We start from the raw sequence: 24,845 nt of genomic DNA, 5'->3' as shown, positions 1-24,845 counted from the left end.
ATCCTGCATGAGTATTCCTAAAAAAACCACTACTTCAATACTCGTTACCGGTGTTTATGAATGAGCAGTTTCTCAGAACAGAGCTTCTCTTTTACAGAAAGGTACTGGGTAGTGGAACTGTTTGAAACTGGACTGGTTTTGCTGGATTTGCCGACTGGCAACAACCAGTACCGTCCTTAAAACGGCAGACAGTTTGGGAAAAAACATCTTTAAAGTTTGTTGCGGTGCAGAATTACCAAAAGACACACCATAAGGCAAACGAGACTTCTTCAGAAGTTTAAAAGCAAAAACGTTTCAGTTTCAGACTTCCAGTTTTACAGCTCCCATGTAAACCAAGATAGATCTGCAGACAGGGGCTAAGACAAACAAGCTGTATAGATGAAGTAATTAAAAGTCTGTTAATGGGCAGGTGTGTATGGAGAATTAAAAATGGCCTGTAACATGTAAATAGCCAGATCTTTTGGAAAACAACATGTCGTGACATAACACGTGTAATTCAGCATGTGCTTTACACCAATGGGAAATGGTCCAGATAGACATGAAGGCAAAGCTGGCTGTAGTCTTACCACCTCGTCCTCTGTAGGCTTGAAAACATAAGTTTACATTTAGTGCAGTGTCTCGATCACAACATTATCACGAACGCACTCGATAACTCCCTCCTACACGCGACACAGTAAAGCAGTAACGCGTCACATGCACTACAGAGGCAAGATGCTGCTGCAGAATTGTTAAGAGGCACCAGAATACTCCCAAACTACGAGGGATCGACTCCTTTTTCTTCTCCACCAGAGGTATGGCAAAGCAATTAATATTACCCCTGATAGTCAAAACGGATACAAGATTTCACTGCTGCAGAAGTAGAGCCCTTGGATTCTGGCTGAGGCTGGTGCAGCCGGCGGCACACACTGCTCTCAGCCAGAGCAGAAGCTGCGTGTGCCACTCGGAGCACTGCGCAGCTCTCGCTGTAGCCCCGAAGGCGATGGCTCCTTGTGATGAGGACACAGCCCCATTTCCCTTTATGTGCAAATTATACTGCTTTTTCTGGAGTCCTGGGAATGACCAGGAGATAGTCCGCATGAAAACACTTCACCGAGAATGATGCTATTTAATTCTAAGCAGCGTGGAAGTTGGTAAATACAGCCAAAAGCTCGCGCGTTCTGCTACCAAGTGTGTCGCCCTGGGAGGAGGACGGGCAGGCGCTTACCTCTTCCCCCTCCTCGGAATGGGTAGACAACTGGTCATGTTGAATGATCTCAGCATCCTCCTCCGTTGGTCCATTGCCCACCCGGATCCCACCAAAGTTGTGCGTTCCCTAACACATGCAGAAAAAGAAAGAGCAAAGTAGTGTTTCTGTTTTACTGCAAAAGTGCATATTGGGTTTTTTTTGTTTGTTTTGGTTTTTTTTTTTACGACTCCATGTGCAGCAGCAGCTCACAGAAGAAAGCAAAATATTAGGTATTAAGGCCCAGGTTAAGCCAGCCGTACAATTCTATTTCCCCACTTGGATGGGAAAGATGCTGATTCCTGCTAGGGCTGGGTGGGGAAAAAAAAAGTCTGTCTGAATGAATAGTTGATGTATTTCCACAAAGTAATTGCAACCCTAAGTAAAATAAAAGGCACATCTCTCAAGAGGACGTTTGCTGGCACCGATGTGCAAACAAAGACCAAGGTTTTGCCCAGCAGGCGCTGGACAGGCACAAACACCAGTGCTGGCTAAATGAAACCAGTCACATAGCGGCGACTCCACGCAGAACGGGCCGAGACAAACACACACACACACACATACACTTGCTCCACACCAGCGTCAGGCACACAAACACCACACACGGGAAATCAGACCTGCCCTTACTTGGAAATCCGACGTTATGCCAACAGCCCCTTTTATAGGCATTTACTCTGACATTCAGCATTTGACCCTCATCCGTAACTCCGCTGCACTCCAAATTGAACAGAATCGTCTACAAACTGGGTTGAAACTTTGACAGTCAGAGGTTCCTCCCGCCCGACAACTGCAATCGTTGCCCAGCGAGTGTTTGATTTATGGCAGGCTCCCTGCCCCGTGCCGCCCTACCACCGAAAGGACGACAAACCTGCACGTCGCCTGACAGCGCCCTCGAGAAGAGCTTTTTCTGCGCCGTAAACGCACATTGAACAACGAAGGCGTAACCTGCACATCACTACCTTTCCATTTCTGTTCAGCCAGCCGCTCCCAGCGCTCTACTGCAGGATTTCTACCTCCCTCCGGGTCTCCAAGGACAGAAAATGCTCATGACTGATCTGAGGGACTATAAATCGAGACCTGGGAGCGCGACCAAGCTGGAGAGGCGAACAAACGCCACAAATGGCAAGAAAAGCCCCCCGTTCAGCTTTAGCACTGCACCAGGCCCCTCTGCGACAGGGAATGCCAAGGGGCTAACTCCATACACCAAGACTGCAGGAGTTTCGGGATGACTATATAAACCCAGGAGGCTTCAGATCCCGTGGCCCGTCCGCAGCTCACGCCCCGGCACGGCAGCGGAACGGCTGCTCCATGCTCTTAGAAGCCTCCTTTTATTTTAGGCTGAACCATAGATTTGCCCAAAATGCTAGATGCGAATTAAAGATTTTGTCAGGTTTTTTAAAAACAAATTAGGTAGGCATTTATGCTCTGGAAATAGAAACAAAATGAAAAAGAAAAAAATAATATAAGGCAATGCTTTTATTAGGATTTTCAGCATCTTTGGGACATTACAAGTGACTGATGACTAGTAACGGTACTCTATGTATTTCTAGCCTGTGTGAATTTGCACTTTTGCAGCTTTTCCCTCACACTTGACTTGCATCCATTCTTTGTAAACTGTCCAATCTAAACATGGCTCCAAAAGCCCCAATCGTTTACTTTACACTTCTATCCAGACCTCATACAAAGACCTTCCCTCACAGCTTCTTGTATTGAGATGCGCTTAAAACGCTGGGCGGATTACGCACAAAAGATCCTTTTTCATTTCTGACATTTCTGTGAGGCTACTTAAAATGTCATGATACAAACACCGGCCAACAGCTACAAGTGCCTCCGAGCGTGCACTCCACGCGTCAGAGGCAACGGGCTCCACACGGTTTGGGAGACTGACGCTCCCGAGTTGGACGAGCAGCATTCACAAGCAAAACCAAGTTGAAATACGCAGCACCGGGGAAGGGACTAAGTTCCGGGAGCTGCTGCAATCTTCACTCCACCAGAAAGCTTTGGCAGCAAAGGGCTGTCCGTAGGTTTAGCCAGAAATAAGGAGAAACAGCTGCTACCAAGAGGCTTCTTTGTGCGCAACCATTTTATAATAGTTTCAAGTCAAAGTGTCTGCAAGGGCACGGGTGTCAAAAATGCAGTAATTACCGATATGAAGTTGTTGGGAGGCCATCACATAAACATGATGTTTGGGAACACACAATGCAAACAGAAATGCTCCACTGAGAAGAGTCCTGATCTATCTTAAACAGATATGCAAGAAAAGGAAAAAAGGGGAACTTAACCTGGGGGATGTGGTAGCAAGGGATTCTCGTGCTGCTCTGCAGGCTTTGGTTTCGGCAGCGCTCCTGCAAAGCAGTGTCTCTGCATTCTGCGCACACATAACTATTATCCTTCAGCCTGGTAGTTCTTCCAGAATGTATCAGTTTTGCTGAACTTTGCTCTTTCCAAGAGAAAGTGTTTTTCACCCTAAAGGTGCAGTTGCCATTCACTTATGAAATTCAGATACATTCCATGCTCTCTTGATAATTAGATAGAAAGCCAACTCCCATCTTTCAATCCATCAGGTGATTTTTAAATCCACTCACTGTTGCAGCCGCTGCTGCCTCTAGTGCCTGCTCGTTCGGGACTGTGCTGACCTGGGCCTCCACGGGCTGCCCTTCCTGATAGTGAATGGAAGAAAAGAAAGGGAGGAGGAAGAAAACAAAAAGAGAAAGGGAGACGAATGGAGGGGACATGGGAGGATGAAAGATGGTCAGAGAAGGGAGAGGGAGTGTCTTTAACTGAACTGATCTTTGACTCACTTAACATCCTAAAAGCTGTCTGCCATACATGCAGGGAGAATTTTCAAGTATCCTCGGTGCACGTGTGCCAGGTTCCTGCATTTTACATACAGATACTTTACGGTACAGTTGGAAACCTAGAGAGTGCCCCAGAAGACAGCCTCTCGCACAAGGACTGCGTAAGTCTATTTTTTTTTTTTCCCTTTGTTATTTTTTTACCATCCAGACTGCTTTAACAAAGGTAGCTGATAAGTCTGCCAGCCAATTCAGCTTACATCTCTGTTTTTACATTGCCAGCCTAGCGAAGGCACAGAAGTGCATCCAGCAACCAGTAAGAGAGCGCTCCTAAACCAGCTGACAAAGCCCAGGCCAAGTACATTGCTTTTATAGTTACCAACATAAAGGGTTTTTAAAAGCAGGTTTGATGCTGGATCCAGATCTGAGAAGCAGGCAGGCAATACTCTGTCTCCAGTAAAACCCACCTGTCTTTATGCCTAGGAATACGCAAAAACATTTTACAGGTCATAATGCAGTGTGAACCTACGTATCCGAGATCAAGACGGAGAACATAGCTTTTCAAACATGATCAGTTTTCATAGTGAAAATACAAGCGAGAGTCACCCACCAAGTGCTTCCTCCTTAAATACTGATGGCGAAGGACCAGGGGTTTAGCTACCAGCATCCATGGCACGCACAGTAACGCCACCACCACAAGGAAACACTGCAGCCCTTTCTGTAAAAGAAACAAGTCTCAGATGATCTAGTGGCAGCCCGTGCTCAAACACACACACAAAACCCAGCAAGGTCTGATGCAACACCGAACGACTGAATTCCCAGAGCATGGGGACGCTTCCCTGTCTCTCTCTCTCCCGGGAACAGCAAGATGTGCTCTGCTCAACGCCTGCTTGCAGCTGCCCCTCCGGGCTGCACAGCACGTAGTGCTGATGCTGGTTTAGATTAGGGAAAAATCCAAAAGATTCTGCAGGGAATGAGAATTTGGCAGATGTCTGATAGCGCTGGGAGGAAACGGCGTTAAGTGTCTTAGCTAAGTTTAGAGGCACCACATTGCAGATGCAGGACAATATTCCTAATCGCTTTCCACAATTAATCTGGTTCCAAATGTTCTGGAGCCACAACTGACCTATGTTCAGACTGATATATATCCCTGGTATATGGATTGTTCTTTCCTTCTTCAACATCACATAGTGTCAGCCTTTGGAAATGATGCCACATAATTGATTTCACAATTATTATAAGGTCAATGAAAGACTCTAACATCATGAAGCATTTCTGACCGTATTCTAGCAAGAGCACGCACCTGCCCTTTATAAAGCATCTTATTACTGGTATCACCGTAGGAGAACAGAAACATGTTGATAAAGTGTATTAAAAGGCTTGGTGCATCCTTCGACGTGTGAGCATCATAGGCTGTCCATTTGTAGAAAATGAGAATAACAAGGTATCCAAACAGTGAAGACATGAAAATAATTTCTGGAATAAATCCAAGGTATATGTTCAGTGGCTTCTTAAAATAGCTACAGGGGGGAAAAAAAAAAAAAGGAGAGTTTAATATTACATTTGGTTAGCATTAGGCAAGCGTAGGGCAAAAACTTTTAATGAGAACATGAAGAACATCTCTGGAACAAACCTGCAGGGGCTCAGCATTTCAGCAATAGCTGGAATACACACAGTAACTACTTGCCATGCCTCGTTCTACAGACGCAAAGAGCCGTACGGCACCCGTCAATCAGCAGGTTAAGGTCTGACAGGCTCCTGCCTCTTAAACTCATACTGACATTACACCCAAAGACTCTTCCCCCCGCCACCACCACGAGGAAAAAAAAACAGAACAAAGCACTTACATATGGTTGAGAAGACTCAACGTGACACCAAAGAGCATGTGGATAATGCCAAGAATCACGGACATTTTCATCTTAAACGAATTGAGGAAGGCCAGCTTATTGCTGGCAATATTCCAAATCTGTGAAAAACAACACCGAGTCAGCCAAACACCCAGTAGAAGAAAAACAGAGGAGGATGAAAGTGTTCACTTTAAGCTAAACAGTATTAACCATCCAGGAAGTATTAGGCTGCAAGAGCAGGGTTTTCTTAAAGACGTGTTTGTCACACGGATATCTTTCGGGGAAATGAGCAGACAACCTTTTCTGCCAGGAACACCGCCTTCCAGCAGCTGATCCCACCATCAGAGCGGGAATCAAACCTCCCTTGCTTTTGTGGTAGGCAAAAGTTGCAGGGAAAAGGGGGCTATATCCTTGACAGAAAAAGAAAAAAAATATTATCCATTTACATGAAAAATTACACGTAGTTCTGATTTTTGGCACTTCCTCTTTAATGTGGAAGAAGCCAGTTTTGTATCAGATATTCTAAGCAGTGTTAGAAGCAGCGTTATCGATGGAGGCAGGTATAAAATGACAGGATTACTTGGAAACCTACATTGTCAAGACTGACCGAAAGAGAGAGGTATGTAAATTTCACCAAGGTAAAAAAGTAATTTCATAAAACTATTTGCAAGTTTAACCAGATGCAATTAAAACTCTGCAGGTTAGAAAGGCTGAGAAAGAAGCTTGTAATGGACCTGAGAACAAGTCTTCTCTACCCTGAATCTAGTGTCACAGAAGGAACTGAATTAATTTTGTCGTTTGCAACATTAATAAAGAGTTTGCGAAGGGAATGGCTGGGCTGTGGAGATCTTTCACAGGGAATTGGACAGGTGCTTTTTCTGTTGACACAGAGGATGTTCTTACTGGGTCAATGCCGAAGGGGTAGGGCCCACCGAACACCCCTGGGATAGCAGGGTTCAGCTGAAGCAGAGGGGTTGTCTCAAGCAAGGCATCTCTGTTTGGATACAAGCAGATTATACAAACGTTAACACAAGCAATGCTGTCCTCTTTCTGTAAAAACTAATAACGTTCTTCTCCTGTGAGAGCAAGGAATATCTCAAATTGAGAGAACTTTAAGGTTTCTGCGTGGTCCTAAAGATCTTCCCGAATAATAAACCTGTTTCTTGACCTGTTACTCAGCGTCACAAGGAAGAGAGACGCAGGGGACAGCAATATTGCTACGTCTATGAGGAGAAAGGCGCTAAACTGCATCTTTACAAGTTTTCTGGGGCGGGGGGAAGCTGGTTTGAAACTTGATAGGTATCACTTTTACATCCCTCTTCCAATTCTACTTGAGACTCAGTTCAGAAGTTTTTGTTTTCCCCAGCTGGGAGGACAATGGGGAAAGATAAGTCACCTGCTTATCCCTGTCATTCTCTATCTAGTTACCAACTGTTTACTCACGACCAATTGCCTTTTGTGAACATGGGCCGGACACTCCACGACGAACCGAACATATTAAGAGACTTGGAGAAACAGTCATTGTAGATGAGGCCCGTGTAAGTGGAGAACAGTCCCATCAGCAGAATGATGTATCGACCACTAAAAACCATGTTGAACATCTAGTATAAAACAAAAGAAAAAAAACCAAAGAAAGTCCACGGGAAGAAGGAAGGTCTCTCATAAGGACGAAACAACAAAAATCAGTCAGTTGCAGGACAAACAATAATGGGCCACATGGACTAAAGGCCCCAAGTCTCTATTTCCCCATGGCAGGGATTATGGGTATTTCCCCATGGCAGGAGGTAGCGCTGCAGAACAGAATCAGAACGCAGGGGATAAACAGGCAGCGTGACTGTCCACAGGGAATCTGGGATTAGCCGGAGAGGATAAATTGCATCCATGCACTGATGCAAGCCCCAGCTGGCAGCATTAGCCTGGAGCTGGGCAGTGCAGACCCTGTTCAGGTTTCTCCACACTCTGTCAGCGTGTCTTAGCTCTGGTTCACCTCCTGCCAACCGAAGCCCTGGGCAAGCAAAGCCCACCTCCGTCAGCAAATAGGAAGAATCTCAGAGATACAATACACACCTACAGAAATTAGGAGTTTCGCAGTGACTGAACTCTTTGATGATCCAACTAAGTTTTGGGTGATTTGTTTACAACAGCTTATCTACTACCCTTGATAAACAGTCTCCTTCAAACAACCAAAAGGAGTAATTTTCTACAAATATCCGAAAGGAAAACCAAAGGAACTCACTACTATTACGAAATTATGCCACTCAGTCTGTGGTCTACAGCCTCCCCAGTCCGTCTGCGTGCTCCACAAGTTTCAAACGTAGGGAGTAACGCGCGTGCAGGCAGTAACGCGGGTTGTCAGCTCGAGGGGGGAAGGATGGGAGTAAAGCCAGCTGCAACTTTTAAATGCAAAGCTCAGCATTGACCCAACACTTTACCTCATTGTCGCTCTTCTGTGACAGAATACGACTTTCCCTAAACACCATCCAGACAGCAATCAGAGACATGAGGATTCCATGGCCAAAATCTCCAAACATCACAGCAAACAGAAAGGGGAAGGTAATGATCGTATACGGTGCTGTAAGAGAAAAGACGACACTCCTGGTGCACTGTACCCGAGTAAGCCCAGATGTACTACAGTAAAATTTACACAATTTAGCAATGTAATTCCCAAGCTTCCCCTCTACTTCTGCAAGGTGTCAAGTAATCTATTAGAAGTTTTCACGCAGCACAGACAATACAGAGAAGCACCACGACTAAAAATTGAGATAGGTGTCTGGGACTTTTATAAGTATGAAGTTACCTGGATTTATTTCCCGATAAGTTCCAATGCCATAAGCATCAACAATGTTTTGAAAGCCAGAAGTAAACTTATTAGTTTTGTTGTACGTTGGTGGGGTCTGATTGGTTTGCATCCTGTTTAAAATAGATGGGACAGTGGATCCGCTGTGCTCCTGTTTACAAAAAAAAAAAAAAAAAAAAAAGAGGAAGATTAGAAAACCCATCCTCAGAGCACTAGAGGACAGAGTAAAACACGACTTTCTTGTTAGCATTTGGAAAACTACAAGCTTGCATTTTTTAGCGCGCTTGCACAATGAGAAATACACTTGAGCAGCTGAGGAAGGCTGCCAAGTTTCCGCTGCTCTCCACTTTGTATAGCAGGAGGAGAAGCACTTGCAGCAAGGATGAACGTTGTCCGATTCGGACAGACAAGAAAACTCATGCAAGAGGTTTTGGGTTTTTTTAAAAACAGCAAATAAAGGACTTCAAAGCACCCAACTCTATTATCTGTCTATCTGAGCAGAGGGGAAACTTGCTCATGCCCTGGAGAGCTGCTTTCGGTAAGTTCTGCTATATATCCAGCCAGCGGGACGACAGAGCACGGCCAGGTTAATTAAATGTACCAAAGGACTCAAACAGAGAAAAGCGCCTACCACTACAGCACTTCCCCGAACTTAAAAGCTTTACACAATGTCACGTATCTGTTACAAAGTTTATCTATAAACATTTCTGCATGTTAAATAAACTGTCCTCTGGGGGGACTGATTCAAACAGCCCAAAGGGATGGATTTCAGAGACTCGCAAATGGGAAAAATCAATTAATCCACGCTGTGCTTGCCGACAGTTGCCAGTCTGCTTGCTCAGCAGCAGAGGGGAGCGGTAGAGCAGCTACTCACAGTGCCTCTCCTGAGAGCAAACTGGATAGAATCGAGGTCAGCAACGGGACACCAGACTTCAGCAATCAAGCACTTCTGCGTCACGTCGATATTGCACAGATTCAGGGTATGGTAGATGGCCTTCATCTTACGTACTTTGATGAACCAGACACGGATATTTTTAGCGGCTGCCTGCAAAACCCTCTGGCGATGATCCTCTGTTTGGTTCAGCACCTTTCATAGAGAAGTGGGATAAAGATGAGGCAAAACCATCAGCCAAAACTCGCAGCACACAAACGCGCGGTGAAATTGGGCTGACCAACAAGAGAAACCATACCCAGAGGATGGAGGGCTGCCCCCTCTCCCCCACCCCATGCACAAGGCTGCCACGTGCCAGCAATATACGCTTTAGTCTCCATATTAATAAGTTCTGCTAAAAGGTTTTAAGGCTTCCTTCCAGTGGTACTTTTTGACTACTTCCCTCCTCCAACTCCAAGGTCAGCGAGTGTTTCAAACAATAAACTGTTCAGAGATCACAGAGAACATGTTTTCCTCCACCCAGGTTAAAAGAGCAGAGTTCTACAAGCGAGGTGTGCGTTGCCTTAAGAAAACACACAAAGATTACAATGAAAGACTTTTTTACTGAAGGGAAAAGGAGAAAGTGTGTTCTACTGAGGGTGTTTTCCAACTGGAACATATCTAACTCACGCCAAGTCAGATTTCCAGACTGGAAAGTCTTAGACTCAAGGAAAAGCGAGGGCAAAGGGCACATGCAGCTTTGAATCCTACTAGTTAAATTGCTTCTGAGTTCTTGTCTACTTTAATATTACTAAAGAGCCGCCCTAACACAACTCCCAGCTTGAGACAGTTTCTCTATCAAATAAGCAGCCCAAATTCAACCCTTTTCACTTTTAGTTTCTCAACCTTTTCTTATTTTTTAGTCTCAAATCCCTTAACTTTTTCTGCATTATAACCTACTGCCTTTCTTCCTTGAAGCAAGCAGCAAATATTTCAGAGCTGGCCCCCAGCAGATTTGTGTGCTGATTACTTTTTACCAACACTCAGGCTGCTGCGCAAGAGATTAGCTGTAAAGCAGAAGCTCTTCAGGACAGCACAACGTGAAAATATGAAGACAGGCAGAAAAAAGAACAGCTAAGTTAAAGTCAGCATTGTTATCTCAACTCGGAAATCAGTTTAAATGCTTTCAAAGTTCTTGCAGATGAAACTGGCAATTATATAAGCATGCTTTCAGAGCTGGAAAACATGATATCTCCTTACACATGCATATTCCTCTCCGCTCCCTGGCATGCAGCTCTCTGTCGATGCTGTACTTACATGTATAGAATTAACTGCTCAGCCCTCCAGAACGGTCAAACCATCCCACCACCCTAAACCCTGACAAAGAAAACATCGGAGCAGACAGTCTCCAAAGACCTTTCTTGCACTGCGGAGTTGCTGGTCTCAAGCTACCCGGAGCTGAAAATACGTCCATCTAACAGGGCCAAAAATTCTCCTGTTTTAACAGGATCCAAGTAAGTTTTCACCTATATTATTACAGAAAAAAGGGGATTTGACCCCAGTTATTTTACCATCTGAAGATCATCAATTCTGGTATTGACACCAGAAGCCATTTCCTTCCGCTCCTGTGGTGTTTCTGGGCATGGGTAGAGGGAGGCACGGAATCTGGAAGACATGCAAGCCACGTTAGTAACAAAGACGGAAAGAAGATAAATCAGTCAGGGAAATAGATGGCTGAGCCTGAACGCAGACGTAAAGCAAGAAGCACCTTAAGAGAAGTTTCTGATCAGCAAAGACCGCCAAGCAGAGTTGCAGTCTTTAAATCAAGTGGGCACAGAAGTTTGCTTTAGGCCAAAGCAGAAGTGGAATGCTTAAGAAAATGGAAGTGGGAGGAAATCCTCTGTTCCCTGTACCGACAGTGTCCCAGGGGCACTGTCACAAAGTTGATTAGCCATGCCGGATCAGGGTGTTGCTATCATACCAATGCAGCTGCTCCTAGAAGCCATCACCGTTGATCTGCCCTGTGAGAACATTGCCTGCTGACATCCCACTAGGTCTGTCCGAGAGTCCAACACCCGAACTCCCTTGTTTTTAGGCATTCTCCATCAAAGCAGTCAGCTACTTGGAGCATTACAGGCTCGGGCAGTGGCTAGTTTGCCTGTAAAATATGTTTCAACTACTTATGGTACAGTTTATTTGCTGTCAAAATATGTACTCCTACAGTCATTGTGAAATAAGGAGTTGTAAAATACTGGTATTAAGTCACGTCAATGTGTTTCAAATATTTGAGAGAGCTGCCAACTCTAAGAGTTTCATACCCTTCACATATCTTCTTGACTCTGTTCTTCAGCTGGTCGCCTTGGAAGAAGATGATAAACACAGACTTGTGCACATAATCCCCCTAGAACAAAAGAAAGGGTGCCCTGTAATAGCTCAGCTATTTACAGAAGTTAGCATGATAGCAAATTACAACAGAGTTCTACTTTTCCTTCCTCTGAATCTGCGCATACAGAGCCCATATCTGCACAGCGAGTCAAGAACGTACCTTAACATCACTGAAACGGTCACAAGGAAAGCAATTTTCCGAAGCCTCAGTATGGAACACCCCTACCGTACTTGTGTTTACTGAAGCAAAATGTTCTAGATTATCTGTTATCTATCCTCTGTAACACAATAAACAGGAAAACCTGGGAAGGTCTCCAAAAGAACAGAGATGCAATGAAATATTTATCAGCATTTACTGCAGTCAGCTCACCTACGGAACCAAGCAAAAAGCTACAGAGTGAATGAAAATAAGACGAAGCGGAGTTTAACAACTTTGATTCTCCAGGGAGGCCAACGGCACATTCTTTGTACAGCTGTTTTCATGTTGGGAGCCAGGTCCCCTTTCCTGCATTTGTTGACAAGTTATTGTTCTACCTTACTTAGGAAATTTTAACGTAATGTTTCAAGAATAATTACATTAGGTGTAACCTCAATTTAAGGAAGTGTTGCACAATTGAACAAAGTCTCTCCTAGCAGACAGATAATTCAGCAGGTCAACTACCAGCCGTCGGTGGGAGAAGAGAACCAGTCAACCTTACGTGAGAAACAAAGGGACGGTTACCGAGTTCAACTCTTCTCTCTTTGTTCCAGTGCAGCCTACACACAGCCTTTCTTTTTACTGGCTAAGAGCAAGAGTTCCCGAAGTTTGGGCATTGACCGTTGATTCGAGCAAAGAGGACACTGAATGCAAAAAACAGGCCCCATCACACTTACTAGGTAATAAAGCCAACAATTCTCAGGTGGATGCTTAAATGATTGGTTAGCAAATTAAGAAAAATGAAAGGTCCAAGTTCACAGTGAATGAGGTCCAGATGTTACGCTGCTAACGTCCAAAAGAGCCTCTTGCAAGGAGGATCCCTACTTACTCAGAGCTGCATACAGGAATTGCGCTTGCAGTCTGTGCCAGAGAAGCAACTATGCCCTGCTGCAGTCCAAATTTTGAGTTGTTTTTGCCACTTTCAACAGCATTCACCATCCACCCGGCTATTTTTGTTTTAATTAAACGGGAAAACATTTGTCACTAAAGCCTCAGAGGCTGCACGTATTTGCTGTGAAGGGACGCAACGCAAACATTTGACTGTGTGTAGCTCAGTGAGGGATAAAGGCTTAGATCTATAAGAAAATCCCTTTACACATCTGAGGCTTTCGCTGCTGTAAACAATAGTTCCTTTTACCGTTACAGGATCCTCCAGGGGGTTTTCAATTTCTGCTTGACGCAGGAATACGTTCCCTCGGCACACTCGCCACAGCATGCGCTCAAACATGGGGATCCGCTCACGGTTGATCACACCAGCCACAAACCTGTGAAGGGGACAGCATAAATGTACGTTCTGCACCTAAAAGAACACAAAGCCTGACACCCGAACCACCGACGGCAACTGGAGATTGAAAGCTACAAAAATCTTACGTTGAAATTAGTTCTTTAAGCAAAACTGAAGGTCCTCTAAGTACGTGGAGATAAAAACACAACAAAACCAGCTGCGCTACAGCAAAAGCTATGCCTTTCCACAGAATTAAATAGCCTATTAAAAAAAAACGCTAAATAAATCACTGGCTAAATGAACGTATTTAAGACATACAGTTTCTACGCCTGCTAGTCTTCATTTCAGTAGGTTCCTGGTACGTTACATGGCAAGGATTATAGCAGTCACGCCACCATTGACTATGTTCCAGGCACGTGCTTCAGAAGACCTCGCTGCTTCAAGCCCTACGTCCAGATAAAGAATTACAGACGTACAAAGGCAGCCTGGAAGCAGCTAACGAAGAGGACACAGAACTATACAGATTTTTTCGGCCTATTATGTGCCCACAGTAGTTACTAGTTTCAAAACAGCTGCAAGAGCTCAGCACGTCTGAAAAAACAACCAGAACAGATTCACAAGGAACAAATTAGTAAAATTTTTTTTTGGGGGGGGGGTGGGGTGGAGCAGAGAGAAATGTGCCAAGCACAAATATGAACTGGGAAGTTAACGTACGCAGGACAAAACCAGAGGACGACAGCTAGTTTAGGATTAGCCTTCATCGGCTTGATGTGTCGGTCTGGAAAGTTGCACAGCTGTGCTCAAACGGCTGTGGGTGCCACAGGACGAACGTTAAGGCAACAACCCAACGCGGGGCAGGAGAAAACAAATTGCCATTACCCGAGTCGTAGCGGGGCACCTCTTCCCATCTCACTTGGTTCCAGGAGCGAAGAGGATTCCTCCAACAGGTCTGGATCCGCCATCTGCTGATGATGCAATTCAGCCTGAATTCACAAATCAATTAATATCTAATGAAACTAGTTAGTGGCATGCAGGGAACGAGGAACCAGGAGATAGTTTGGGGAGACGAAAAAAGAAAAGGAAAAAAAAAAAAGAAAAGAAAAAGAAAGAACGAACAAACGTAAGACAGCAGAAAGAGGAACTAGATGATAGAAAAGACAGCAAGAATCACACAAGGAAGGAGAAAAACGAGAGGAGAAGTGGAATGGCCCAGCAAAGCTTCCACACGAGAAAGGTCAGAAGATTGCAGTAACAGAACAAAGGGGCAGTGGGATATATAAGTCTGAAGAAAGGCAGAATTCAAAAAAATTTTTCAAGTTTTAAATACAAGTGATGTTCCCAAGAACCATTTTTAATGGCATAAAAGAGTGACACACCTTACTCTCCTCTTTCCCTAGATCTTAAATGGAGAAAAAAAAAAAAAAAAAAAAAGGGAAAATGTTGACTCCCTCTTATCCTATTTGTGCACCGTCTGCATTTCTGAGAGGTGCCTGGGAAATGGTACTTGGTGTAAAGTACCCTGGGAGCCTTGTTCTAGGCCACGGGAAGAAGGATGCTCAGGTAACTCTTCCACAGAGGATTTAACTGACCTTAGGGCAACCTCACACGGCTGTACCCTACAACTCATCACGCGAGACCTGCACACCCTATATGTGCTGGCCTCCTGCTGTACTCCAAAGCAAAAAAAAAATTCCTTTCAGAATTAGGTGACGATAGTTTGATTGATTCCACGTTACTCGCCACATCAGCGTAGAAACAGGGTCAGAACCAGTAACAAAACCTGGAAGTACCGGATGGTAATTTTCTTAATGGCTTTACAGAGTTCTCCTCCAGGAAAAACACACAATACTTCCAGCCTAAAAACATGCTTCCTGATTAAATCTTTACATTCTTCAAGATGTTTATCCTTATACACTATATGTGTTATTGCCAGACTCACAAGATGCATTGCTTGGGGCAGTCTGATGATGTTGCTCGTCTTTTCGACCAGCCAGGCATTAAAATAGGATGCAGTTTTATACTCTCCTTCATTGCAACTGATTTGCAGGCTAAAATTCTTGGGAATATACCTTGTAAGTGCCAGCAGTACAAGTCAGGAGGGATGCTCAAAGCACATCCTCTTGTGCACCATCTTCATCCAACCCCAGACCACAGTTATTTCTACCTCTGCAGCTTATATAGTGAAATGACAAAAATTACAGTTCCTCAGCACAAAGAGAGGGCCAAATTCTACCCTCCTGGTATCCAGGAGGTCTTCCCCACAGAGCCAGCAGGGGATCTTGCTAAAACGCACCTGAAGGTAGAGTTTGACCCTTGAACATTTAAAACGCATGCACACGTACAGCACAGCCTTGCAAAAGCATACAGCAACTTTAACGACTCAGCCAGAGTTTCTTCCTTTGCGCAATAGTTGCGTCTTAATTGTAGTGAAAAAACTCGACAACATTTCACTTGCATGCCAAATAAAGGTATTTACCATCTAGAAGACAAGTTTTTGCAAGGCTGACATCAAACACAGCCCAACGGCTTGTACGCCCGCGGGCTGACGGATGTTACAAAAAGGAGGGAGCCCTTAATTGAGTTTGGAAAGCCAGCACGGAGAACTGCTGACCCTCTCAACTTCAAGGCAACTTGTTGCAACATCAAGAACAGAATGAAAATTTTGCTTCGTACAGAACACAACCAAAAGAAGAAGGTTTGGTACCCAAAACAAAACATACAGACCAAACACACCGGTGAGGACTTGACAGCTAGATTTCAGGATGTTGAAAAACAGTAAGTTAAAATTGTAAGAGGCTTGTATTGTATTTATCAGTAACCAAGACGCTCTGTGATAATTTTTGTGAGGTGCACCACATTTTAGCATATGAAACATAAAAAAAAAAAAAAAAAAAAAAAAAGGATAGCACATGCAAAAACTCTGGATCCGCCTCACTTGAGAGAGTAATTCTTGTAAATGTTTAATATTACCTCTGGCCCTTTTGGGCTGTGTGCCCTTTACTCGGGACACTGTATGAATTAAAGACAAGTCCTGCTTGGAGGAGTTGAAATTACAAAACAAAGCAGCTTAAATTAAAGTTGGATTAGACCAGTTTTGCTAAACAAGAACTTTCTTACACAAGGATTATTTGTGTAACAAAACCCTATGTCCTTTAATTCATCTCTCAACTACTCTGATCCGATGATCACAGCCTTTCTAGAAAGGAAACGGCACAGCGACGTCAGCTCTGATCCTGGTGGGATAACTGAAGTTATACATACTTATAACCTTATAACCAGTGTTATAAGATTTAACAGAGAAAAAAAAAAAAGAGAGACTATGTGGAAATGAAAGAGCTATCCAGCTGCAACGCAGAGGAACAAGACTCTTGGAAATTTACTTGGAGTAAGTTTTCACCATCAGCGAGCGAAATGTCATCGTTATTGTGAAGTATTTTTTTACTATGTCTGCTCATTCAGGATCGGAAAAACCCCAGGTATTTGCATGCCAGTAATCAGAATGCAGATCTTTTATTATTAAACATTTTTAAATTGCTTATTGTTCACCCAGATCAGCACCTTTAATCTCAAGGCCAGAAAAACCAGTTCATTTTCCCCATTCTCGATCACAGTTCTGCTCTGTAACGGCTCTGGATTGCTACGCGCAACGCCATACAATTCAAGCCCCTTCCAGTTCACAAACAGAACAAAAGTCAATTTTCACAAGAACTAAAAAGGATTCATTTCACCATCTAACTTATTAACCCAGAGCCCAGACAGGAATGACAGATGCAAAACAAAGAGAAAAAAGCAGATGGGGAGAAGAGTCAGAGGAGAGAGAGACGGGGGAACTGCATGCCATTAACCATTACTTTTCCAGTCTTCTTTTACGCTCACACTCTAGGCAAAGCTTTCAGAGAAATCTCTCCAGCTCATACTGTTCTTCATAAGTAAAGACAAGAAGACTGAGAAAAGGAGCATAATCATCAACATGGTACGTTGAGACAAGAAATGGCTGTTTTGACCAGAACCATGGTAAGAAGAACAAGTGAAAACAATTTTGCCATCCTCCCCCCGCAGCGCACAGGCTCCGCAGAGCGGAGCAAACGCCAAGTGTAAGGTACTTTGGAGAGCGAGCCATTTCTTGTGCAACTTATTACTATGAATAACACAATCTTAATTACAAGTTATTGAAGTCTTCAAGTGTTGAAGGTACTGTGCAAACGACAGCAGGAAGAAATGAAGCGATCGGCACTTTGGGACAACGGGACTGCACAGCCTCAAAGCCCTGGACTAGCCGGGGGCTCACACAGCTGTCTGCAGTGTGAACGGAAAGAGTTTTAAATTTTCAACACTTATGTTTTCATGAACTTCACACATGAGCTGTTCAGTCTGCTTTTACATACAGCAGGGCATTGTATTTGTTGTATTTTGGTTTATTATTACAGAAAACAGGTACCAAACAGGAGCAGGAACACATCTGAACTTTCTGTGGCCAGTTCGCTTAGGGCTGACGTGAGTTCCTTTTTGTGCTGGCCTGACGCAGACTGTTTAGAAAATTGGGTTTGATCTTTAAATTTTTTATGATCATACTGTACTTGAAGAAAAGCAGTAGGCAGCTCTCACCAGAGAGGACCGTAATTAATAAAAAAAGCGCACAGCACTCACTGTACGCGGTTTTACTCAATACTCAGAAGAGGCGGGCAGCGGCACCTTTAGCGCAGGTAAGTAATAGCTTACCAGATTAACGCTGTGTGTCCAAGGAGACACTTGTAAGTGAACATTCAACACTCGAAGACAAGGGTTTTTTTGTACTGAAACCAACCCCATGACCAATCAAGTGATCACACTAGTAGCAGGATCTATGTCAGCAGTGACTACGACTTGTGTTGGCACAGGAACACCCTCAATGCCTGAGCAGGCAGCATCCTGTGCCAGAAAAACAAAAACCAAACCGTTAGATAAACGGTCTGAAGCTTGCAGGAGCCCAGCTCTACTTGATCACAGCCTTTGTAAAGGCCAGAAGCCAGATCTATCAAGAACTCTTTGATCAAATCCTTGGATTAGGGGAAACAGGACGTGTACTCAGCAAAACCACTTCCTTACCATTCAAAAACACACACAGGAGCTCTCTGAGAAAACTCCCTAGACTCTGAGATACTTAAGCTTTACGCGGAAGGATTACGCCTTCTTCTGCGCAGGCTTTATGTCTGTATAAATGACATCAGAGAAGCCCTTCTCAGGTCCAGTGCCTGGCCCAGCCGGGCTCCCACAAAACGTTCCAGATGTTAAACGGCAGCTTCGCTCCAGAACTGACCTCTGAAAACTTTAGGGTTCAATCAAGGGCTCAAATAAATAAATAAATAATCTAATCCTTCAGTGGACTTTGTGTTATGACCCTAATGAGTAATCTCCATATAACGCTTCAAAGGCTGAAGAGAAATTAAGCTTGATTGTCGTATCTCTGTGTCAGCGAGGCACGACTGCTTATCTGCACACGCTCCAGAGAAACGCTTACCCACTGAAGAAAGCGCTCACTGTAACACCAAGTTTTTGGTCTGTTGGTGTGCTTTTAAAACCACTAGCATCTCATTTGTTTTACACAATTTTTAGACAAACCATTTCTTAGCTAAAACAAACCCAAAACAACATCGCAAGAGGTAAATCATGGGTAGCTATGCGCACTGCATGAAAAATGGCAAATAATTTAAGAAGCTTTCTTAAACAAAGCATAAAAATGATCCTGCTGTCCGAAACAGCAACTAAAAATACATTTGAGAATAAAAATGGTAATTTGTGGGAGAAGAACCAGCTGCCCAAGTGTTAACCCGCCCCCCGTATTCTGACCTCATCAAAAAATTGCTGAGTTTTACGCAGTATAAATTTTAATTCTGTCAGCTCCAAAAAGTTTCTCTTCAGAGCTTCCTGGTTTGTGTTGATTTCCTTAAGCTCATTTTCAATTTTCTCAAAGTTTGCCTGCAAGATGGGAAAAGAAGAGGACAGAAAAAGGACTTAAAGCAATTCCATAAATAACTGCTGTTAAGTCTATTAAAACAAGAAAGTAGGCAAGATGCTTTACATTCCCACACGATTTGCGTACAATTACAGATGCGTCGCCAGTCTGCTGTGGCACACAGCTCCAGATTGTGACATTCTCTTCAGGCAACGTTGAGACTTTTCATGCTCAGCCAGTCTTTTATAAGCTGGATTTAATACGGCGTTCTTTAAATCACTAAAGCCCCTTATAAACTTTATGACGGACCCACCATGACCCATGCAGTTCCAGTGGTTTTTGACTCTTTTAAATGGGTGAAATTTCTTTGAAGTACCTTCACTTCTAACTGTATTTGGATAAACACACAAACAAAACAACGCTCGTGAATCCAGATCAACCTGATGTGAGCGATCAGAGCTCCCGTTTCAGGTGACGGCTGGGGACTATGGTTAGTGCACCTTTGCCACTAAATTCAACATGTGTCTACCAACGGAGATAATCTCCCCTGTTTCCATCTACGTTCAAGTACTACTTGAGTCTTAACACACATCATTACCTCCAAATCAATCATGTCACGTGGAAAAGGCACCTCCGGGTTTTCCCCAGTGTCCATGATGGGAATATTTGCCTTTTTAATCTCCTTCTCCACAAACCCTGGAGAGACAGAATTGTTATCGTTAACCAAAAGGATACTTCAATGTCAAACTGTCACCGTAACGCCACCCAGCCCCATCAGCAGCTGTGAATTCTTTCACCTCCTATTCCGAGAGCCTCTGATTTGGTTGAGGCAGGGAGGGGATCCCTGCTGGCTGACACACAGAGGAAGGGCGGCCTTCGCTCCTCCTCAGCACCCTGTTCTCTAGTGCTGCCGTGCAGGTTTAGCCTGTACTATTTTCCTTCTAAAAGCTACCGAGCCAGAGCCACATCAGCCCCAGAGAGAAACGTACGGAGTTTTCGGTCCATCTCTTCGCACCTCCTGACTTCATTAACGAATTTACGCTGGAACACGTTCACGTCCGGGTTCAGCTGCAGAGAGAGAGATGGTTTCAGCCCGGCCCGGCACCCCCGAGACCCTGGGAGCGAGCGCTGGGGGTACCAGGCCCCGCTCCGCCGCAGCGGGCCGGGCCCGGGGTTGGCGCCGGGGCCGGGCCCGGGGGATACTCACGTCGCGGAACTGGACCTTCCCCAGCTCGCCCAGCTCGCTGACACAGCAATAGGCGGCCTCGGACTGCAGGAAGAGCTGGGCCAGGGTCATCTCCTCGCTGCGGAACAGCTCCCCCATGGTGCCGCCGGCTCCGCCGCGGGCTCTGAGGAGCAGAGCCGTCAGAATCGGGACAGGGCCGTCAGAACCGGGACAGGGCGGCAGCAGGGGCCGGCTGGGCCGCCGGGGCCGCCGGGGCCTCCAGGGCCTCCCCGCCGCCACCCCCTCATAGCCCCGGTCCCGGTCTCGGTCTCGGTCCCGGCCCCGGCCCCGGCCCCCGCTGTCACCGAAGGGCGGGCGGGCGGCCCAGTGAGCCCGAGCCCCGGCCCCGGCCCCGGCCCCGGCCCCGGCCCCGGCCCCGGCCCCGGCCCCGGCCCCGGCCCCGGCCCCACCGCCATGTTACCTGCCGCCGCCCCGCGCCGCCCGCAGCCGCCGCCGCAGCTACCACCAGCTGATCCGCTGCGGCTCCCGTCCCTGACGTCACCGCGCACGCGGGGCGGGGTCACGCGGGCGCGTCTCCTAGCGACGGCGCGCCTCGGCCTGGACCGCACCGGACGTGATGGCGGCGGCGGCGGCGGCGGCGGGGCGGGATGGGGCGGGGCCGGGCCGGTCACCGAGCTCCTGGTCCCCCCGGGCGCGCGGCTCGCCCGCTTCTCTGGAGGGGCTGCTGGCGTGACGCAGGGGCTCCCGTGATGCAGGCGGTGACGTCACTGGCAGCGTGGCCGAGGCGCGAGGGCGTGTCCCGGCCCCGCTCTCCGTGAGGCGGCCGCGGGGAGCAGCGGCGGCCACAGGTACGGTCCGGGGAGCCCGGGGCGGCTGGTCGGGGCGGAGGGGGCGGCCCCGGGGCCTCCCCCCGCCGAGCCCGGCCCCGCCTCGCCGCCCGCTCCCTTCCGCTGGCCCCAAGCGAGCGTTTCCGTGCTGAAATCAGTGGAAATGTGGGAAGTGAGGGAGCAAAAAACCAGCTCTTTGGGGTTAAACCCAAGTGTTGTACAAGCACCCAGCGATGGAGGCCATTCCTCCGGTACAGCCCTTCATAGCACGGGAATCCAGTGAAATACAAGAAAACCCCGCTGTGGTCAGGGGTTTCTGCACTAGGCTGTTAATGGAAACATGGTTTGTTGGGAAGGAAGCCAAAAATCACAGCCGTTTAAGTTAAAATACAGTAAACTTCCCAGTACTTCTACTTGCTGACCGTGTCTTTGAGTAAGTGCTTGGTCTCAATATGATTCAGAGAGGAGCTTTTGCAGTAGCAAAAATATGATTTAACCACAGCTCCCGTTTCACACGGTTGTCTTTGCTCTGAAAGCCCCTCGTGGTGCGCAGCAAAGCGGAGGTGAGATTCCCCTTCGGGACCTGGGCGGCCGTTTGCCTCCCTTGGAGCAGAGTAATTACTGTGTGCTCATTAGTGGTGCTGCGACAGAGGGGCACCGGTGGGGGGGTGGGTGCTGCTCCAGCCTGGAAGAGCAAATCCCTGTCACTGCTCCTGAGAGCTCCCGTGGGACAAAGGAGCAGCTGCAGGTGTGTCAGGAGCTAAGGGCATGGCAGGGGTCAGCGTGGGGGGCTGCCGTCACGGCGAACGACACCCTGCGCCAGCAGATTCAGGCTGTGTTAGGGAGGGTGGTGGTGCTGCGGGGTGGAGATGGCAGTGGTAGGGCTGCTAACGCTCTCAGGTTTTGCTTTTATTCCGATATTTGACGTCTCTCAGTTATGAAAGTGAGCAAGTTAGAAGGTCAGATAACATCTTAATTTGTCATTAAATTAGTTTGGTGACTGAGAAATGCATTGCACTGCCAGCGGCTGATAAAACTGAATTTTCATGGTCTGTGAGATGCATCTAACAGCACTGACAGTTGCACACATACTGCACATTTCCTCCCCGGTACTTATCCCCAGGTCCTTGCAAAACAGAGAGGACAATTTTCTTTCTTTGTCTCTGTCCAGTCCATGTCCTCTGTACTTAAGCTACAGGTGAAGGGACAAATTTTGTCAACTGCAGTTGGTGAAGTTTAGCAGAGTCTGTCCACTGCAAGCCCAGGCCATTCCTTATTTCTGCCAGGCCCTAAGCAGCTGTATCTTGCTATTTAAGAAGTTAGTGAGCTGCGCGGTTTCCTTTAGTCACAGGAACTTCCACAGACCGATGTGGGAGCAGATGCTGCACGTTGTATTCCTTTGTTGTCCTGCATATGTCCGACAAAGTTTTTCTTTGAGGCTGAAATACGCTCGTTTTTGTTTGGACTGTCTGTTCCATGTCCATACAAGGGATTCAGTAGTGGCGCTGTAAAATCGCTGGGATATTGGAATGATCAGTAGTATCTAATGCATCGCGCAAACATGGAAGAGCCAAAGATCAGACTATATCTACCGTGCAACGAGAGCAGCCAGAAATTGCTCACGCTGGAAGAGGTTGAGGTGGATTTCACTGTCCTGTGAGCTGAGGTTTGCCACCTATTGGCTTTTCCGGGTATGTCTCCACGGCAGAAAATGGCTGAAATGAAGTTAGTCCTAATATAGAAAATTACTCATCGCATTTTAGCTTGGGGTGTGATTGCTGCGTGCCCAGCAAGACCTGAGCGCGGCCCTTCATACCTTCTACTGAGTATCAAGAGCAAATACAAATTCCTGTTCTCTTGTTTTATCTGATTCTATCTAGGTTGACCTACTCAGTCTGATTTTTTTTTTAATTATTCCCAAATGGGGAAACAAAGGCAGAGATCGCAATGAAGTCGTACACGGAATAAATGGCAGATCTGGAAAGAGCGCACTGCTCCGCTTGCATCCGGACCCATACATGAAAACTCACAGGAGACGTCTGTGGAAATCCACTCTGAAGCAGATATCCCCAGCGAGAAACAACCGCAGAGCCCAATGCTATCTGGCTGGAGTCAGGATTTTTTTCATGGAACTGACTCATCAGCAGCAAACACTGGAAATAAATCCTCAGGAAAAAAGGTCCCTCCAGGAAAAAACAGGGTATAGAAAAGCAACCTATTTTTACTACATGACATAATACCTATTGTGGAAGCTGCACAGCACAATTTACTGAGGCACAGCGAACCCAAATCTAGATGAATGGTGCAGTGCGGGTACAGCGGCGGTAAAAAGGGAGCTGTCACATGGTGGAGAGCACAGGGCACGGAAAGTGCTGACTGCCGTGAGCATTCATCGTTAGACAATGTTCCTGTACATCTCTTTGTGCGGCGTGGGTTTCCCAGCATTGTCCCGAGGCAGGCGGAGAGCCTGGAGAAACCCAGCGTTGTGAGCGTTCGTTTTATTTGCCAGCCTGTGGCAAATTGCAAGGGGAGGCTTGACCCCGGTGGGAGGCAGGATGTGCCGAGTATGAATTGCTTGTTGTCAAGGCTACAGGACAAGAGGGAAGCTGCAGCCTTCCCAGTCTGCCCACAGCCTTCAGCTCAGCCTGGGGGGGCTCTCCGCCGCCCAGGCCAGCAGAGGCTTCGCGGCAGCCCTGCCCGTGGGGGCTTGGTTTCCTTTGGCCGAGCCAACACCGGTGGCAGAGGGGTCTCACCCAGGGTGACTCTCAAGATCTGAATTTTTCTTCTTCCCGTTCCCGTGCTCGTTCCTGACGGGCTGTTGCAGACAGCCTTTGGTAGCACCTCCCGCCTGTCTCTAGGGCAGGACGCTGAGGATGGTTCCACAGGGCATAAACATCTGCCAACACTGTATGAGACTCTATGAATTGCTTTGTGTCAATACTGAGGTTAAAAGTGAGCAAAATAAGCGTTATTTCTTCCCTATGTTTTCCAAAGCAGCGTGTACTCTATTAAGTTCTGAAACAATTAGTTGGGGTTTTTTTTACCAATAAAGCCTTATGTAACACGATGTATTTGGGCATTGCTTACAAGTACAGTTTTGCGTGGCGTATGCTGAAGCATATCGCACGTTTGGAAGTCTAGTGGCTAGATTTGTCGGTGGATGGAGCACTGCAGAGCTGAGAGAGCTGCTTCTAGGTGGGAATGGCCAGCTGCTTCGCTGTAGGAGTGAATTGTATTTATCCTTTCTGTGTTAAATCTGCGTAGAGACATGGTGCACACTGTGTGTATCATGTGTATGTCTGTTGTGTACATTCACACACATGGGAGTGTGCATTTTTATGATCCAGAAGTTACGTCCCATAACTACTCAACCCTAATTGTCGCCTTTCTTTGAAGCTCTCGTAGTCCTGGAAATAAAACCTAAGTATTGGCAAAAGATCCGAATTTTTCAGCTGCCCTTTAACGTGTGCGGTTGTTTAAACCAGCCTTCCTTTTATGTGTACAGCTGTGCCCAGATGGGGCTACTTTCATTCCAGCAGCTTCCCTGAGCCGTTTACTCAAG

The 24,845-nt window shown here is 46.3% G+C and overlaps 1 protein-coding gene across 8 annotated transcripts in view; it reads right to left on the bottom strand.

Annotated features, from left to right (window-relative positions):
- The window catches only part of ATP6V0A1 (ATPase H+ transporting V0 subunit a1), a 30,709-nt gene extending 9,655 nt beyond the window's left edge, over window positions 1-21,054 (bottom strand). The window contains exons 1-20 of one of the 8 annotated variants that reach the window (XM_074561543.1): window positions 20,917-21,054; window positions 20,478-20,619; window positions 20,260-20,338; window positions 19,869-19,966; window positions 19,165-19,293; window positions 14,218-14,321; window positions 13,252-13,378; window positions 11,851-11,933; window positions 11,104-11,197; window positions 9,536-9,748; window positions 8,662-8,812; window positions 8,297-8,436; window positions 7,308-7,465; window positions 6,768-6,858; window positions 5,865-5,983; window positions 5,321-5,537; window positions 4,628-4,735; window positions 3,808-3,882; window positions 1,205-1,312; window positions 567-584 (exon numbers count right to left, since the gene is read on the bottom strand). In XM_074561543.1, the coding sequence (XP_074417644.1) occupies window positions 567-584; window positions 1,205-1,312; window positions 3,808-3,882; window positions 4,628-4,735; window positions 5,321-5,537; window positions 5,865-5,983; window positions 6,768-6,858; window positions 7,308-7,465; window positions 8,297-8,436; window positions 8,662-8,812; window positions 9,536-9,748; window positions 11,104-11,197; window positions 11,851-11,933; window positions 13,252-13,378; window positions 14,218-14,321; window positions 19,165-19,293; window positions 19,869-19,966; window positions 20,260-20,338; window positions 20,478-20,594 (2,229 nt within the window). In that variant the 5' untranslated portion in view covers window positions 20,595-20,619; window positions 20,917-21,054. The remainder of the gene's footprint in view (window positions 1-566; window positions 585-1,204; window positions 1,313-3,807; window positions 3,883-4,627; window positions 4,736-5,320; window positions 5,538-5,864; window positions 5,984-6,767; window positions 6,859-7,307; window positions 7,466-8,296; window positions 8,437-8,661; window positions 8,813-9,535; window positions 9,749-11,103; window positions 11,198-11,850; window positions 11,934-13,251; window positions 13,379-14,217; window positions 14,322-19,164; window positions 19,294-19,868; window positions 19,967-20,259; window positions 20,339-20,477; window positions 20,620-20,916) is intronic. The other 7 variants (XM_074561545.1, XM_074561544.1, XM_074561547.1 and 4 more) reach the window with 7 other exon arrangements.
- Between the last annotated feature and the right edge of the window lie 3,791 nt (window positions 21,055-24,845).

This window comes from Larus michahellis, chromosome 18, assembly GCF_964199755.1.
Source record: "Larus michahellis chromosome 18, bLarMic1.1, whole genome shotgun sequence".
NCBI lineage: Eukaryota > Metazoa > Chordata > Aves > Charadriiformes > Laridae > Larus > Larus michahellis.
This window is presented reverse-complemented; position numbering and strand designations above follow the sequence as displayed.